Source organism: Rhinatrema bivittatum, chromosome 6, assembly GCF_901001135.1.
Source record: "Rhinatrema bivittatum chromosome 6, aRhiBiv1.1, whole genome shotgun sequence".
NCBI lineage: Eukaryota > Metazoa > Chordata > Amphibia > Gymnophiona > Rhinatrematidae > Rhinatrema > Rhinatrema bivittatum.
In genome coordinates this window covers 171,477,956-171,496,500 of record NC_042620.1, presented here as the reverse complement: position 1 = coordinate 171,496,500, position 18,545 = coordinate 171,477,956, and the positions used below count along the sequence as shown (strand labels likewise).

Sequence of the window (18,545 nt, the reverse complement as noted above, 5' to 3'; positions counted from 1 at the left end):
TGCTCTCTTGTTTACTGCCGACACAGATCCTGGATGCTCCCAAATTCTGTATTGCAGTTCCTGGAAAACTTCATGGACAGGGACTGCCAGCATTTCTTTAGGAGGGTCCACGAACTGCAGGACCTCCAAGGTTTTTTGCCTTGCATCCACCTCCGTTTGTATGGGAAAGGGGATGGTTTCAGCCATATCTTTAATGAAATTTGTGAAGGAGAGGTCCTCAGGAGGTGACTTCCTGTGGTCATCTGGTGGAGATGGTTCTGAAAAGATGTCTTCATCCAAAGAATATTCATAACTGGTGTCCACAGGCACCTCTCGTGGAGTGTGATGAGTAAGTGGCTCCTTAGGCCCTGATGGCAGAAGTGGAGAACGAGGCCTTGGAGGTCTCGGTATGCCAGATGGACCTGGAACGGGTTCCTCTGGTACTTTATTGGACAAAATATTCAGGAGTGTGTCCAATTTGGAGAGGACCGGATGGAGGATCGACACATCTTCTTTTGGCATCGGTGTAGGAACCGGTGGCACCGGTGAGGATACCGGAGTAGTCATCGGGACCGGTTCCAATGGCATAGTCGGTGCCCGCGGAACCGATGTTGATGGCTCCCTCGGCATCGGGCTCGGTATCTATGGAGGTGTCGATGGCTGAGGCGGAATCGCATCGCCCAGAGCCTGTTGCACCGCTTGACGTAAAAACGTGTCAAGTTCCACTCGCATAGCTGGTGATATCAGAGCAGCTATGGAGGGAGGCGGTGTTGGCGATGCCGATACCTCCTCAGAGCCCTGAGGAGGTACGGAGCCCGGCACCGATATTGGTGGGGATCGCCCTGGGTCTGTAGGCCTCGAAGCCTCCGCTCCCGTCCGGGGTTTCTTCGCGGGTGAGGCCGTACCTGACGATGGGTCCCCGGTCATCGGTGCTAGGTGTCTTCGATGCCGGTGGCGATGTTTCTCTTTTTGTTTCTCGCTACCTGAAGTCGATGCCTTCGATGACAGTGAAGGGGATGGCGTTGAGGCATCTCCCGCCTCCGGACGAGTCTTTGTCAGGAGAGCTTGTCGGACTGATCCTGCAGGCGATGACTGCCCTGAAGTTGAGGCCCTTGGAAGCAACTGTATATTGAACAGTTGTTCCATTTTTTCTGCTCTGAGACGACGACCCTTGGAAGTCATCGCTGCACAGGATTTACAAGTTGGAATATTGTGGTCTTTGCCTAGGCAAAGAACACATTCAAAATGCGGATCGGTGACAGACATCGTCCGCATACAGTTCGGGCATTTTTTAAACCCGGAGGCCATGGCGCCAGACAGCCGTCGACGGCGATGACCTAAAAATATCGGTCCCGGCCGGAAACCAAAAACGGAAAAAGTTACCGCTGATGATACTTAGGGAAACCCCTGCGGTGGAAGTAATTTTTTCTGAAATTTTCTAAACTTTTGAAGTAGGTGAAAATCACCTCAGGACTCCAATAGCCCGCGATGCTAATTGCTTCGCGGAAAAAAGAAGACTGAAGGGAGACCCCTGTGGCAGGGAATATCATGGCATGCTGGGCATGCTCAGTAGGCACTCCGGTGCCATTCAAAAGTTTCATGGAAACTTTTAAAGAAGTTTTTCCGTACATAGGGCTCCATTACCGATGTCACCCATATGTGAGGACTAGCATCCTGCTTGTCCTGGGATAAATTAAAGAAACATTAAAAAGGATATAGCAAATCAAATCTTACCAATCTGCTTATTAAAAATTATTATTAAATTGGTGTCTATGAATTATTCCTTATCAAACTAAAATAGTAACACCACCCTACCCAACATTTTCTTTTTACCATTTTCACTCATTTTTATTTTCCTATTTGTATTTTTTTCTTAGTTTATACATCTTTTTTTTTTATTTTCTCATGTTTTGCTTTGCTTATTTAACATTTTTTAAACACTTTTTTTGACTTTATTATCCCTTCCCCATCCTCATTCTCTCTGGCCTCTTTTCCCATTCCCCTCCCCCAACCTCACCACTTCTTTTCCCCCAGCAAGTAATATTTATGATCTCTCTTCCTAGTAGGGATCTGGCAGCAGCAGAAACCCCCAGGTCTTCCTGGGTTTTGGAACACTGCAGTGGCTGTTGCCATGTCTGGTTCTGTCGCAGAATAAGCAGCTCCCCTCTAGGCTACAAATGAACTGAGAGGGCCCCCATGAGGTGGCAGCTAAGCAGGAAATTCTGCGCATGCCTGGAAAATCTCTGTAGGCTTTTCCATGGCCTTCTAGAAAGGCTGTCCATGTTGGTACCACTGGATAATATTGTACATGTGTGTAGCTGCATTATCCTACTTCTCATTGGAGAAATAATTATTTAATGTAAACTGATCACTTCGTGCCTCTATAGAAACATTATGCGCTCAGCCCTGGTCCCAGGGCTAAATTCACCTTCAGTGATGTTGCCATTCCAATTTATCCCAGGAACAGGAATCTTGAGCTAGGATTGTAACCTGCATCTATCTACATTCACAACGTGCTAATCAAAAGGCTAGAGGCTGGATGTAAATGATCTTTTAGGCATTAGTATTAACTTTTTATTGAGCTTTAATTTGCTCAAATAAACTGACATGTTGTAGAGAATCAGTACAGAGATGTTTGTAATTGCAATTTGATACACTTCTATTTATAATTCCTAGAAAAAATAACTGGATTCAAAAGGCTTATACTATCCCTGCACACTTATCAGCAGTTACGCTACCTATTTTTCTCTAAAGAGCTTGAATTAGATTTTTTGTTTACCTGTGCTGAGGGTTTCTGGGATGATCTAGCTACAATAGTAGCATCTGACGCAGTAGATGAATTATTTTGGGAGCAAGATGTATTCTGAAAGGCGAAACAAGTTTCATATCTGTCACTTTCTTCTGCTGTGAAAAAAAAGGCAAGATAAAATGAGCAACTGTCTCTTCTGAAAACAGACAAAAATAGAATTTAGAAACTGCTGGTACATAACTTTTACAATTACACTCCCTAGACTATAAGGGCAATGAATAAGGATGCACTGTGAAAATTCCTATAAACTGCTTAATACGATAAATCTCATCCATTTAGCTCATTTCTCTGTTAGCATTTTATAAACCCAAATTATTAGGTCAAAAGTTTCAGATGGTTATGTGTGAAGGGGTGGATGCAATACTGATAAAGACTTCAAACTTTCAGTTTTGTTTAATATATGCTCCTTCTGCCCTAAAATTGGAGAGAAGATTGCAATTTTTTGATTGTTTGTTTACTAACAAGCCATGATAATATTTTAATTGGAGATTTTAACGTGCAAATAAATACACCTTCTGTTTTAACTCAGCAGTTTTTAGACTTAATGGCTATATTAGGTATGAGACAGGTGGTTACTAGTCTCACCCACCATCTACACTAGCGCTTCTCAACCAGTGTGTCGCGACACACCAATGTGTCGCGGCTCCCAGTATCCCACAGCCCGTTATACTTCCCTTTACCTTTTTCCTGCCCCCGCGGGCCAATGGGAAACCTCCTCCCTTCTTCCTGCCCCCCCCGCAGGCCAATTGGAAACCTCCTCCCTTCTTCCTGCCCCCCCCCCCCCCCCCCCGCGCGGCCAATTGGAAGCCTCCTCCCTTCTTCCTGCCAGTGGTAGGAGGAAGCCTCTGATTGGCCGGTGGGGCAGGAAGAAGGGGGGCATCTCATAGCCCGGGGGTGGGGTGATTTGAGGGGGGCTGGGAGGAGTGGCAGTGTCCAGGCCCGTGGCGGCGAAGAAGCCTGACCCTGTGGCCGCCACGGGCTGGAAGCACTGAAATTAAACACAGTGGCGAGCTACAAAGAAAAGAGGCCAGCCACGCCAGGAACCGCCATAGAGTACGGATTCCCCAAAGGACAGTGAGTCGCAAGCACGAAGAGGTCGGTTGCTCTGGGGATTCTTCCCCCCACCCCCCACCCAAGGCAACAGTGAGCACAGAAGAACCGCGTTTGAAGTAAAAGTGGCACTCAGACATGCTGATTACAGATGGGGCAATTGGAGCTCCCAGCGGCTGTAAAAGCAGGCAGATGGGGGGGCCACAGGAGTCTAGGGATATCCCGACAGCCAGAAGAAAGGCTTGAGTTCTGTGGCATATTTATATAAAATAAATGTTTGCTGCTTCAGTGCGGCTGAGAAGGCAGCGGCAGCACTGGGAAATCTGCCACTTCGAAATTAAAGGGGAACACAGCATTGGGGCTCTAAGCAAAGTGTGTGAGAGAGAGAGAGTGGGCAGGGAGGTGACTGGGGTGTGTGTGTGTGAGAGAGAGAGACTGGGCAGGGAGGTGACTGGGGTGTGTGTGTGTGAGAGAGAGAGACTGGGCAGGGAGGTGACTGGGGTGTGTGTGTGAGAGAGAGAGACTGGGCAGGGAGGTGACTGGGGTGTGTGTGAGAGAGAGAGAGAGAGACTGGGCAGGGAGGTGACTGGGGTGTGTGTGAGAGAGAGAGAGAGAGACTGGGCAGAGAGGTGACTGGGGTGTGTGTGTGAGAGAGAGAGACTGGGCAGGGAGGTGACTGGGGTGTGTGTGTGTGAGAGAGAGAGAGAGAGACTGGTCATAGGGGTGTGTGTGTATGAGAGAGAGAGACTGTCGTAGGGGTGTGTGTGTGTGAGAGAGAGAGAGAGAGAGAGAGAGAGAGACTGGTCATAGGGGTGTGTGTGTGTGTGTGTGGCCAGAGCTTCAGCACCCACTGCTGCTCCTGGTAAGTGCTTTCAAGGGAAAGGAGTAGGAGAGTTGCTGGAGAGGGTAAGTAAAGGTGGCATTTTAAGTTTATTTTTCTTGATTGACTGCCATTTTAATTATTGAGTAATATGTGATGTGTCTGCTGTTTTGAAATATTTTATTGATATTTGGACAATTTTTATGACTTTTAATTGTTTGACGTTATTCTGTTCATCAGCTGTTTTGAAACATTTATTAATATAGTTTTACAGTTATCTCTGTATGGGGATCTATAGCAGCTTGGCTTGTTCTGTTTTCCTAATAGGAGGTGTATTAGTTTTTAGGACCTGATTTAATATTTGTAGTGTTGCCTTTTCATAGATAGGGTTGTTATGTGTTCCATAATGCAGGTGTAACTTTGTGCAGATTGGTTTCTGTGCATTATTGCAGATCCTGGGACTGTGTTAGGTGCTATATTTCTCCAGGTTTGCACTGCATTGCACAGTGGCTTTTTTTGGTTTTCCATTCCAGTTTGTCTCCATATTTATAATGTATGGTCTTTATGTACTTGGTGAAGGTAGGTTCTGTGTGTGTGCGCGAGGTGAGGTATTTTACTAGCATGCATCAATATTATTTGTTGTGTTTTCTCAATAGGACATGCATTAGTGGTAAATTATTAACTTTTCATAAGGAGGGCTATTGTGCCTGGTAGTAAAGGGAGTTTGCTTTGCTTTTACTGAGATGTCATCAGAACCAGAATATCTTTTTTTTGCATGGTGAATTCTATGGGTAATGCCCTAGTTCTGCTCTGCATCCATTGTTAGGGGTCAAGGGGGTTCCCGTGAATGCAGAGTGTATGTTTACATATAGCCCCGTGACGGTCATATGTTCACGCATGTGAGAACCATCTGTTAGGTGTGTCCCGGCCGAAAAAAGGTTGAGAACCACTGATCTAGACCAGACTTTGGACTTAATTCTGTATCCAGAACATTTGTATGCTCACCAAAAACCCTCTAATTTAGGGATATCGCCATTCTATGATCAGATCATTGTGCCATTAGAGGTAAAGTGTTAGTTTTAGCATCTAAAGTAAGATAGGGTATGCAGCTTAAGAAAGTTAGGTCTAAGGCTGATCTGAACCAATTCAAGGAGAAGTGGGAACAAGTAGGTTTTGAATTAAATCATAATGATGTTTCAGCTGATGATCTAAAAAAAAAAGTATTCGCTGGAAGCCAATACGATATATATCATCAAAAAAGGTATTCCCAAATACATTTTTTAATGAGAGATATCAACACAAAATTAGTAATAAGAGGAATTAAGTCAAATAAGCCTTCATAATGTGGGCATTTCCATTCTGAGACAATTGGCTAATATCAAGCAGATCCTCAAAGGTTATTCAGCATACAACTTTTACAATGCAAATTATTCTCTCTCTGGAGTTCCTACTGAATTATGAAAACTTCCATCTCATTTGCAACACCACAATTGGAGTTTATAGGAGCCTATCTTGATACACAAGAAAGAAAAGCCTATCAACCTCTCCAAAGGATGAACAAGTTGGTTCACAGAATACATGCCTTCCATTTCAATCTCCTTTACTAGTCCAGTCAAGACAAGTGGGTTATGACCCCTATAGTGACATTATTGCCACTGCTTAGAGGTGGTGCAGCACAGGAACAAGTCAGGATACTCTGCCTCCATCAGATGGTAGAACTTGTGGTGTAGCAGTATTTCTTTTCCAGGTACTGATGAAATCATAAGGCCAGGCCTGCTGAGAGGGTTCCCAGTCCCTGAAGGGACTTTGTAAAGCCCAGCACATAAAAAGGGTATGTTATCCTTTATTCTCCCTTGGCAGTAATTTTAAACCGAGCAGAATTTGAATCTTTGCTAAGAGGTTCCTCTGACTGCCTCTCTGTGACCCTCCCGTGCTTGCAGTCACAGGCTCCACAGAAGCAACTGTGCTCAGATTTGTCCATAAACGGGCCCACCACTTCCTACCAAAGTCGCACAGCAAGAAAGCCTTCAAATAGCTCAAAACACGCCCTCCAAATGCACATATTCCCCGAGCAGAACAGCCAAACAGCCTCTTGCCTCTCCTCAGTGCTGACAAACTCAGTGTTGAAGATTGCCTTTTTTTTCTTTTTATAATTGTCAGCTCCAGAGAATGGAAACACTAAGATATTATTCTTTCTGGCATGAGCTGCTACTACTGCCATGCATTTTATGAAAACTCTTTAAGCTGCAGAGAAATCCAATGGGAGAATGTGATATTGGAAGTGATCTTCTGCTTCTGAGAACCAGAGATATTTCTTGTAACCAGTGTGAATGGGAAAAGGTGTGTAAATATCATTTAAATCCAATGTGGTTAACTAGCAGTTAATTTCCAGATGAAGAAGTACTGTACTGCGAGAGCTCATTTTGAACTTTTCTTTCTTTAAAAATTTGTTCATCTTTTTTAGATTCAGGAGTTTTTGTGAATCAGAAAATCTCTGGGGTAAAACCTCTTTCTTTTTTCTGATTCTATCAAATGAGCTAGTAGTAAGGACTGCATTTCATTCTTTAATATTTGAAGTTGGTCCAGAGTTGTATGCTGTGACATAGGAATGGAGTAGGAAGTCTGGAAATTCAGACGATAACCTTTTTAAATTATATTGAGAACCTAACAATCTGTTATGATAAAATGCCCTTTGGATATGGAAAAAGTGAAGCCATTCCCCCCAACTTGAAAAGCTTTTGAGGGAGCAAGTACCTTGAATCCTTTGTAGTCAAAAACTCAGATGATTTTTGTACTTACTGCTGGGTTTTCTCTCTTGGATGTGATCTAGTTTGAGAATGAGACTCCTGTTGTGAAGAACACAGTCTCTGTAAGCAGAGATAGTATCTTTTCCAGAGTAGTAATATTTTTTGTAGAATTGAGGCTGGTATCATTTCTAATAAGGAATAGGATCAGAAGTGGGTGTTGGTTATGTTTTTAAAGCTGAATAGTGTTCTTTAAAGATATTGACTTTCTCCAAACAGATTTTCTCCTGAATATGTGTCTTAACATGTTGTGAAAGTCTTCCCTTACTCCTGATGATTTGAATCTTACTAGCCTTCTTGTTCCTATATTTAAAGCAGATGATCTTGAAGAAATATCAAATGCATCATATATAAACTTCATAAGATGCTTTGAACATTCATCTGCTTCATTTAGAAGAGGTGTTAACTTCTGTTGTAAGTCAGAAGACAAATCTTCTGAAATTTCCTTCATCTTATGTATAAGATTATAAAGACATAATATCATTTTAAATTACTACAATGAAATTCTGCTTTGTAGCAAACAGGATTGGAAATATTTTTTTGCCTATATTGTCCAGTAATCTAGGCTCTTTACCCACATTTGAACATATTTTTGATTTGTAAGTTGGACTCTCATATCCTGGACCAATTTTGAACTTTATATTTGAAATCTATCTTCTTGGCTACAGGTAAGTTTTTTTTTTAAATTTTTAATTTATTGCGATTTCAAACATAATTCAAGGAGATACACTTGAGACAGAAATAAGTGATGAACAAACATTCTTCATATTAAGAAAAAATAATACCATAATAAAAAATAGAAATAGTACAAACATATAAAGCGCACTTAGTCACTACTATAGTTCTCAATTATGGGGATATCAATACCACAATTTTAAGGCAATGCTAATAAATATCTAATTAAAGTAAGTGACTGGTGAGTGAGGACTATATCTGAACAGACTACATTCTGTCTATGATGATTAATTGGTCAAAGGCGATGAAACAGATACAGAAGTTATCTTACTAGACAAGAAGGTTGACAACTGAAATGGTTAAAAAAATACATAGGAAGCATTTAGATATTTTATGACGCATTTATAGGGAAATTTTAAAATAAAATATGTTCCTATTTCCAAAACCTTAGGCTTAAGGATCAAAAATTGCTTCCTCCTTTTTTGGGATTGCTTAGAAATATCAGGAAAAACCTGCACTTTCATATTCAAAAAAAGATCCATCCTGTGACGAAAGACCATCTTAAAAATCCAGTCTTTGTCGGATTCCATTAAAAAAGAAACAACTAGAGTTACTGGGGTAACCAGATCCTTTTGGGACATTTCCAAAAGAGCGGTAACATTTAATTGTGATTTTGCAATAGGAGAAATTGTTAGAACACCACTCGAATCCTTAGAAACCTTCTTAAAAGGTGGAACATAGTAAATTCTGGAAATGAGTGGGAAAGCATTTTCAGGTATCTTCAAGATCTCAAGCAAGTACTTCTTCCACATTTCCTTAGGTGCCATAATAGGATCTCTAGGAAAATTAATGAATCGAAGATTTTTATTCCTAAGCTGATTCTCAAGATTTTCCAAACGAGTAGTAAGCAAGTAATTTTAAGAACATAAGAACATGCCATACTGGGTCAGACCAAGGGTCCATCAAGCCCAGCATCCTGTCTCCAACAGTGGCCAATCCAGGCCACAAGAACCTGGCAAGTACCCAAAAACTAAGGGGTAGATTTTTTAAAATAGCGCGATCGCGTACTTTTGTTCGCGCACCAGGCGCAAACAAAAGTACACTGGATTTTATAAGATACGCGTGTAGCCGCGCGTATCTTATAAAATCCGGGATCGGCGCGCGCAAGGCTGCCGATTTTGGGCAGCCTGCGCACGCCAAGCCGCGCAGCCTGCCTCCGTTCCCTCCGAGGCAGCTCCGAAATCGGGGTGGCCTCGGAGGGAACTTTCTTTCGCCCTCCCCTCACCTTCCCCTCCCTAACCCACCCCCCCGGCCCTATCTAACCCCCCCCCCCCAACCTTTATCCATGGATTTACGCCTGCCGGAGGCAGACGTACATCCGCGCGCGCCAGCAGGCTGCTGGCGCACCAAGACCCAACCCAGGGGCTGTTCCGGAGGGTGCGGTCACGCCCCCGGAACGCCTCCGGGCCGAAACCACGCACCCGGGCCCGCCCCCCTAATGCCGCGTCATTTGGCGACGCCCCCGACACGCCCCCTTAAAAAAGCCCCGGGACTTACGCGCGTCCCGGGGCTCTGCGCACGCCGATGGCCTATGCAAAATAGGCGCGCCAGCGAGCGAGAGCCCTGCTCGCGTAAATCCGCCCGGATTTACGCGAGCAGGGTATTTAAAATCCGCCCGTAAGTCTATTTCATGTTACCGTTGCTAGTAATAGCAGTGACTATTTTCTAAGTCAACTTAATTAATAGCAGGTAATGGTCTTCTCCTCCAAGAACTTATCCAATCCTTTTTTAAACAAAGCTATACTAACTGAACTAACCATGTCCTCTGGCAACAAATTCCAGAGTTTAATTGTGCGTTGAGGGAAGAAGAACTTTCTCCGATTAGTTTTAAATGTGCCACATGCTAACTTCATGGAGTGCCCCCTAGTCTTTCCATTATCTGAAAGAGTAAATAACAGATTCACATCTACCCGTTCTAGACCTCTCATGATTTTAAACATCTCTATCATATCCCCCCTCAGCCGACTCTTCTCCATCCTGAAAAGTCCTAACCTCTTTAAGTCTTTCCTCATAGGGGAGCTGTTCCATTCCCCTTATCATTTTGGTCGCCCTTCTCTATACCTTCTCCATCGCAATTATATCTTTTTTTAGATGCGGCAACCAGAATTGTACACAGTATTCAAGGTGGGGTCTCACCATGGAGCGATACAGAGGCATTATGACATTTTCCTTGATATTATTTTGCTGTAGATCAGTCACCTTTCCCAAATCATTCTTTAGTGAAACATAGTCCACTTTAATATTATTTATATCCTCTTCTACTGTTTTCATACGTACTTCCAACTTCCCCATAGAAGTAAACAGAGGGTTAATCTGGCTAGTAATCTTCTTATTAAGCACCTGTATAGCATCCCATAATGCATCGATAGTCACAACAGAAGGTCTTACCAGCTCCACAGGTTGGTATAATGAGGAAATTAAATTCCTTGCATCACCTTGACCTCCAATATCATTGGCAGAAGAGTCCCCCGCCCTGATTTGAACCTCCACGGATTCCAACAAGGTCTGCGCCGCTTCAGCCTCAGCAGGAGTCTTTACAGCGTCTTGAAGATCTCGAGCTGACGCTCCCTCCGACTGCTGGGCTTTTGCGCAGGCCTCAGCAGGGTTAGAGGGGGCAAGCCATTCCCCCGGCGAAAATGAGATGGAATGCTCAGGGAGGTGACCCGGTTCAACTGCTTCTGGGTAAATCTCCAGCGAGCCAAGAGACGGAGTACGTCCTTCCCGGCGAAAGTAAGCATCCATCGGACACAGAACAACCGAAGTTGATTGCTGAGGTAAAGCCCGTTCTCTGGCTCTTCTTTTCCTGCCAGAGTGGGGCATTTTAGGGGAAAAAAAAACTGGGTTCAATCAGCACTGCTCATAGACGCCGAGTCAGTGCCTGTACCATGGTCTGAGGCTACAGGTAAGTTTAAGAAAGATGTCTTCCATACACACCCGCTGTTAATTAAAAGTATTTAAGAGTCTTAATAAATTTAAGGCCTCTCAGGAAAACCTCCAATGGTTCAATCTTTTCCCGTAAAGAAGAGGACATGTTTGTGACATTTTCTATAAGAAAGCTATATACAACATACCCTCTGATGGATTAGTGCTTCTTATTGAATAAGGATATGGTTCTTATACAGGTTTGGTGAATTTTCAATAGACTGTACTGAAAAGATAATCTTAAATTATCAGTGAAGACTCAATGAGGAGGCTTATCTTTAGATGAAATTGAAGCTTGAGACTTTTCCCTGCAAAGTTCCAGAAGATTTTGTATGGAGGAGATTCAATAGATAGATTCAATTTGAGAAGCCAATCTTTGTAAAATAGGATCCAAATGGGAAGATACAAGAGTTGTCCTTGGTATGTTTTTCATTTCATTGGTAATGAATAGTCACATCATCTGTTTAAAATAAATAAAGGGATGCCTATTAGCCAATGGAAGAGTTATGGAAGATATATCTGATTCTGGTACTAAACATCCTTTAGCACCAAAGATTTTGGATGAGTAATCAAAATCTGGATGTACTGATCTCTTTTGTTCAGATATATGTTAAGGAGACTGTGCCAAGTGCTTCGGGCACAGATCTGGATGTTGATGATGTGAACACTTTGGCACAGACCCAGATGCTACCGATGCAGATCTTTGATGGGGAACTCAATGATGATGGATTTCCAAGTGCAGTTTCAGATGATGCCAAATATTTAAGCAACATAGCTGATAAAGTGCTCAGAATGGGAAAAGTGTGATTTCAGCGCCTAGAAGACTGAGTTACTTTTCTTTAGGTTATGGTCTCTCCACTGAAACTGATCTGTTAACAGTTAATAAAAAGAATAAAAGAGAAAGGAAAAATTGTTTAAAAAATAAATAAAAACACGAGTTCAAAAGACTGTCAAAAAACTGTAGTAGCAGGGAGGGCAAAAAAGCATCCTCAGGCAGAACATTTTTGACTGAGGGGACATATACAGTGGTGGTTACATGGAATATATGTGCATGCTCAGAAAATCTTTTAGGCCTTTCTGAGCTCATGGAGAGCATATTCTGTGATGGCAACATCTGATGAAGTTACCCACTTGTATGGCAAATTTTGCCCTGCTTGTCTACATAACAATGGTAAAATGATCAATTACACCACATCTTTTTATAAATCCTTGATATTGGCCATGCTGTGTAATAACTGGGACAAAAAATTTATTGCAACCTCCTTCGAGCTCCATAGCTGCACACCTACACAAATAGTTCAGAGGAAAATGCATAAAAATGGGTAAGTCGTCGAAAAATTAGCTTACCTCACTAATGGCCTTATTTACTAAGTATTTTTCCCATAGATACAGAATGGGAGAACAGCCTTAGTAAATCAGACCCCAAGACCATCACCATTTAACTGCAAAAAGTAGAAAATCTTAATTCTCTCCCATCATAGAATGCACTGACATATAAAGCAAAATCTAAAACCTACAGTGTATCCTGTGCCCAAGCTCACTAGGATCCACTAAGGGGCACACAAAAGGGCAGGCCCTTTGGCAGATCCTTAAGTGAAAACCAGGGGTGGTGCTGACTGATGTGACGTGCTGGGGGCAGGACTAGTTAATGTGCTCAGTGGCAAATTCAAGTGGGTAGCATATGGTACTGCAAAATAGAGTTCACGTCTGGTAAAGTGCGCAGGAACAGATTGTAAGACTCATTTATGCTATAATACTGATTTCCTCCTCAAAGCAGATCCAGAATGGAGAAAAATAAATCCCAACTAAAGTTAACACAAATTAAAAATAGAGGGCCAAATTTTCGGAAGATTTACGCACGTAACCAGGCTTCCGCACGCTGGGCCTATTTTAAAAAGGTCCGGCGACACGCGTAAAGCCCCAGGACGTATATAAGTCCCGGGGCTTTGCTAAATGGGTGGTCCGGGGGCGAGGCGGGGCAGGAGGCCTCCAACAGAGTGGCCAATCCTGCTCTGTTGGAGGATCATGTGCCGGCAGGCGGCTGGTGTGTTCGGAGTGGCCTGGGAGGGAACGGAGGAAGGCAGCACGGCTCGGCGCACACAAGGTGCACAATTGTGCACCCCCTTATGCGCGCCAATCCTGGATTTTATAACATGCGCGCGCATGTTATAAAATTGGGCGTACATGTGCGCGTGCCAGATAGCGCACGCACATGTATGCCGCGCGCGCTTCTTTTAAAATCTACCCCAGAGTGAACATGAATGGAATGAAGCTCCAGAAAAGGAAAAGACTAAAGGAGCAAACAGCTGATGGTTGGTGCAATGCCTGAAGCAGAGCAGACTTCTAGATTCTAGAAAGTTAAGAAGTCAATCCATAGAAAATAGTTATCTTCATAGATATTTAAAAACTGCAGGAAGGTCAACAAATTAATGAAAGATGAAAAACTTTAATTTATGAGGGCCTATGTCAAATGAGACAGTTTTCCTTGAAAGAAAGAATATCTAATTATCTGTAGAATAATATCTGTGAACCCCTTTCCAATACAAATTATAAATAGAACAAAAGGTTACCATCAAAATGGGAAAGAATGAGGTCTATCTTCATTCAGATCAATAACTCCTTTATACTGAAAGTGGCTGAGTTACAAATAAAGTGCTAACCAAGGCAGTTCAAACAACCGCAATAAACATATTGAAGATTCAGCTGGTGAAGTTCCTATGTCTGAGGTGTTATTGAACATTCAGATCCAATGAGGATTCTAACACAAGCATATCCAGAAATTTGTTCCAATTACCTAATAGGTTTAAAGTTGGACTGTTTTACCAAGGGAACACAGTTCCACAGATTTCTTTATTCCAAACTTAAAATGAGCCCAGTGACTTAGTTGCTCTGTTGGCATAAAGGAGATATGGGTTTGATTCCCAAACTTGGCTCCTGAGGAGAGATAATGTTCACTGCGTTTTCCTTGAGAAAGCGTATCAACCATTACACAACAATGATACCTAGTGACAGGATGCAGGGTACACTCATTCTGAGATCTAGAAAGAAACGTGAGGCTGGACAAATGTCCCCAGACAAAGAAAACTGTGATTTTCTCATTATAATTCAATGTTAAAATAACTATCAAATTTGTTAGATCATTAATTTTGTTAATCTCTCTGCATTTTAGATTACATACTGTTGGATGAAGACATTGTATATTCTTCTTTCAGTGGAGTGCTCTCAACAGAAAATGACTTAATCTCATCTGGACTTTTTAATAATGTCTCCAAGTGCACATTAAGAGAAACATCTGAAAAACAAAGTAACAAAAATATACTGTTACCACATGCAGATCTGATGGTAGATTTAGCTTACTCTGCAAGATTTTTCTACAAAGGTAACTGAAAAGTTTATTTCATGCAGCATTTCTTATTTTAAAATAATATAAATAAAGGAACACTCCAGCTGACTATCAGAAATTCCTGGGTTGCCGGATAATAAAGATAAGCTAAGTTTATTCTGTTTTGAACCTGATGGTGTATTTGGTTTGTGATTGATTAATCTGAAGGACAGTCCACCACGTTTCTACCATCTCTGAAGCAGAGGGTAAGCACTCTTGAAATGCTGTAGAGTCGGATAATGAATTACCAGATTCTCTCCAACACAGACTTTAACTAACAGCTTATCACTGATGTCTCCTGTGTGATCAATCATCTCCATCACTTGGATTATTTTCAGAGAAGTGCAAAAGAATTTATCCTAATATAACACATCATCAAAGCACTTTATTTGCATTACAAAAATTTTTTTAAATGTATTCTCTTTGAATGATACGGAGAGATTCAGTTCTTCAAAATTGAGAGATATTATTCTACAATACCGATCATTATAACTCAAATACTTCTATTCTGGACATAAGTCATTAAAATGAATGCAATCCTGTGACACAATCTATTATAGTCATATAGCAAATGTTGCTTACCTGATGTAACAGGTGTTCTCACAGGACAGCAGGATGTTAGTCCTCACAAATGGGTGACATCGAGGATGGAGCCCAACCACAGAAAACTTCTGTCAAAGTTTCAGGAACTTTGACTGGCCCCTACCGGGCATGCCCAGCACGGCACTAACCCTGCAGCCAGCAGGGGTCTCCCTTCAGTCTTGTTTTTATAGCTACAGGCAGTGCCGAAAAATAAAAGAAACGAACCCAACACCGCGGGGTGGCGGGCGGGTTTCGTGAGGACTAACATCCTGCTGTCCTGTGAGAACACCTAGTACATCAGGTAAGCAACATTTGCTTTCTCACAGGACAAGCAAAATGGTAGTCCTCACATATGGGTGAGTACCGAGCTGAGGATGTCCTGACTTGCACCAAATGCACCCAACGGCGTGCAACAGGCACAACAACTGGGGTGGAATTTGGTACAGGGCATCCGCACCCTACCGGGAAGGTGGAAGGGTGTTGGTACATCAGGTTGGAAAAAGGTTACGCAAGACAGATTGGCCGAAGATGGAATCCTGTCTTCCAGCTTTATCCAAACAATAGTGGGCTGCAAAGGTATGGAGGGAACTCCATGTTGCAGCTCTGCAGATGTCAGGAAGCGGCACCGATCGAAGGTGTGCTACTGAAGTCGCCATGGCCCTCACAGAGTGTGCCTTGACACGGTCTTGAAAAGGAATGACAGCTTGCTCATAGCAAAAAGAAATGCAGTCTGCCAACCAAGAGGAGAGAGCCTGCTTACCCACAGGTTGTCCTAACTTGTTAGGATGGAAAGAGACAAATAATTGAGCGCTCTTCCTGTACGGTCTAGATAAAAAGCTAGAGCTCGTTTACAGTCTAGGGTATGCAGAGTCTGTTCCCCGGAGTTGGAGTGGGGCCTGGGAAAAAAGATAGGTAGTATGATGGATTGATTAATATGAAACTCCGAAACTACCTTAGGTAAGAATTTAGGGTGAGTGCGGAGTACCGCCCGGTCCTGCAGGAGTTTAGTGTAAGGCGGATAGGTAACTAGGGCCTGTAATTCACTAACCCTGCGAGCTGAAGTGATAGCCAAAAGGAATAACACTTTCCATGTGAGATATTTTAATCACAGGAGCGCAGAGGTTCGAAAGGTGGTTTCATAAGGCGACCAAGAACCAGATTAAGGTCCCAAGATGGGGCCGGCGGACGTAAAGGTGGCTTTAAATGGAGCAAGCCTTTAAGAAAGCGTGTTACAAGGGGTTGTACTGAAATAGGAACACCCCCAATACCTTTATGGAAGGCGGCTACCGCACTGACATGCATTCTAATGGAAGAGGTCTTGAGACCGGATTCTGATAGATGCCACAAATAGTCCAAGAACTTAGAGATTGGACAGGAAAGGGGATCAAGGGACTGAGAAGTGCACCATGATGTGTACCTTTTCCATTTGTATGAGTAAGATTTTCTTGTAGAGGGCTTTCGTGACGCTATCAGGACACGAGAAACTGATTCCGAAAGGTTAAAAGGCTGAAGGACTAACCTTTCAACATCCATGCCGTCAGGGACAAGGCTTGGAGGTTGGGATGAAGGAGGCATCCGTCGTTTTGAGTGAGCAGATGCGAGTCCTGTCCCAGAGGAATGTGCCTGCGGATGGAGAGATCCTGGAGTATGGGAAACCACACTTGGCGTGGCCAGTGCGGTGCTATCAGGATCATGGTTCCCCTGTCCTGGAGGAGCTTCACGAGGGTCCTCGACAGCAGAGGAAGAGGAGGGAATGCATAGAGCAGACCGGTCGTCCACTTGAGGGAGAATGCATCCCTCGGTCGAGAGTGCTGGCTCCGAATGAGAGAGCAATAATTGTCCACTTTGTGGTTCTGAGGGGACGCAAAGAGGTCCATATGGGGGTAACCCCACTTGTGGAATAGAGAGGTTGCTACTACAGGATTGAGTGACCACTCGTGTGGTTGGAAGACACGGCTCAGCTGGTCTGCCAATACATTGTCTACTCCCGGCAGGTAGGTGGCCCTGAGGTACATGGAGTGGGAGAGGGCTTCTGCCCAAATTTGCACAGCTTCCTGACACAGAAGAAAGGAGCCTGTGCCTCCCTGCTTGTTTATGTACCACATGGCCACCTGGTTGTCTGTCTGGATTAAGATTGAATGGTGTGATAGGCAATCTTGAAAGGTCCTGAGAGCATAGCGGATTGCTCGAAGCTCCAGGAAATTTATCTGGTGTTTGGCTTCCTCTAGTGACCAGAACCCTTGAGTTTGTAAATCGTTTACATGGGCTCCCCAACCGATGTTGGAAGCATCGGTAGTGAGGATGACCTGAGGATCTGGTGGGAGAAAAGGCAAACCCTGTAGGAGGTTGAATGGATTCGTCCACCAGGCAAGAGACAGACGAAGTGCGTTGGAGACGCGTATTATAGAGGACAGAGGCTGAAGAGCTTGAGTCCACTGAAGTCTCAGAGTCCACTGTGTGACTCTCATGGCTAAGCGGGCCGTGGGAGTCACATAAACTGAGAAGGCCATGTGTCCCAGAACGAGGAAGTGGAAAATGTAGCTGTGTGTTGGGACTGCAGCTGGCGAGCTAGGGACACTAGGGCTTGGACTCGTTGATGAGGAAGGAAGGCTTTTGCCTGTAAGGTGTCCAAGTCTGCCCCAATGAAGGATAAGGTTTGAGATGGGACTAAGTAGGATTTCTCGTAATTTACCAGAAATCCTAGAGAAAGCAAAGTTCGAATTGTTAGGGTCAGGGAGGACCGAGCCAGTTGCTGGGTTGGGGCCCTGATCAACCAATAGTCTAAGTAGGGGTAGATGTGGACTCCTTCTTTCCTTAGAAACGCTGCAACCACTACGAGGCACTTGGTGAACACTCGTGGTGCGGATGCTAGGCCGAAAGGTAACACACGATATTGGTAGTGATTTCGGCCTACTAGAAAACGCAGGTATTTGCGATGAGATTGTGTTATCGCAATGTGGGTATATACGTCTTTGAGGTCTAGAGAGCATAACCAGTCCCCTCTTTGCAGCAGAGGGAGTAGCGAGCCCAGGGTTACCATCTTGAACTTCTCCTTGTGAAGGTATTTGTTGAGGACCCTCAGGTCTAGGATGGGACGAAGTCCCCCTGACTTTTTTGGGATCAGGAAGTACCTGGAATAGAACCCTAGGCCTCGTTGCAAGGGAGGAACGGGTTCTATAGCGTTTGACTGTAGGAGAAGCGAAGTCTTACCAATCATTCTCTTCTTTTAGAAGAGAATGATCGGTAAGACTCCACGCCTGCAAGGGTGGGGAGTCTGGAGGGAGAGACAGGAAGTTGAGATGGTAACCCTGTGCGATGATCGCTGTCACCCACTGATCTGTGGTGATCCGATGCCACTGTTCTAGAAAGTGGCATCGCCGACCTCCTACTGGTATGGCTGGAAGAGGGGTCTGGCACATGCTCCCTAAGTGGAAGTCAAAAACCCGCCGCAGGGCCAGGAGG

General features: G+C 43.7%; 1 protein-coding gene across 4 annotated transcripts in view; it reads right to left on the bottom strand.

The window, feature by feature from the left end:
• Positions 1–18,545, bottom strand: part of KANSL1L (KAT8 regulatory NSL complex subunit 1 like) — a 268,720-nt gene that overhangs the window by 127,489 nt on the left and 122,686 nt on the right. For all 4 annotated transcript variants that reach the window (XM_029606147.1, XM_029606146.1, XM_029606144.1 and 1 more), the window contains 2 exons: positions 14,298–14,411; positions 2,759–2,883 (listed from right to left, as the gene is read on the bottom strand). In XM_029606147.1, the coding sequence (XP_029462007.1) occupies positions 2,759–2,883; positions 14,298–14,411 (239 nt within the window). The remainder of the gene's footprint in view (positions 1–2,758; positions 2,884–14,297; positions 14,412–18,545) is intronic.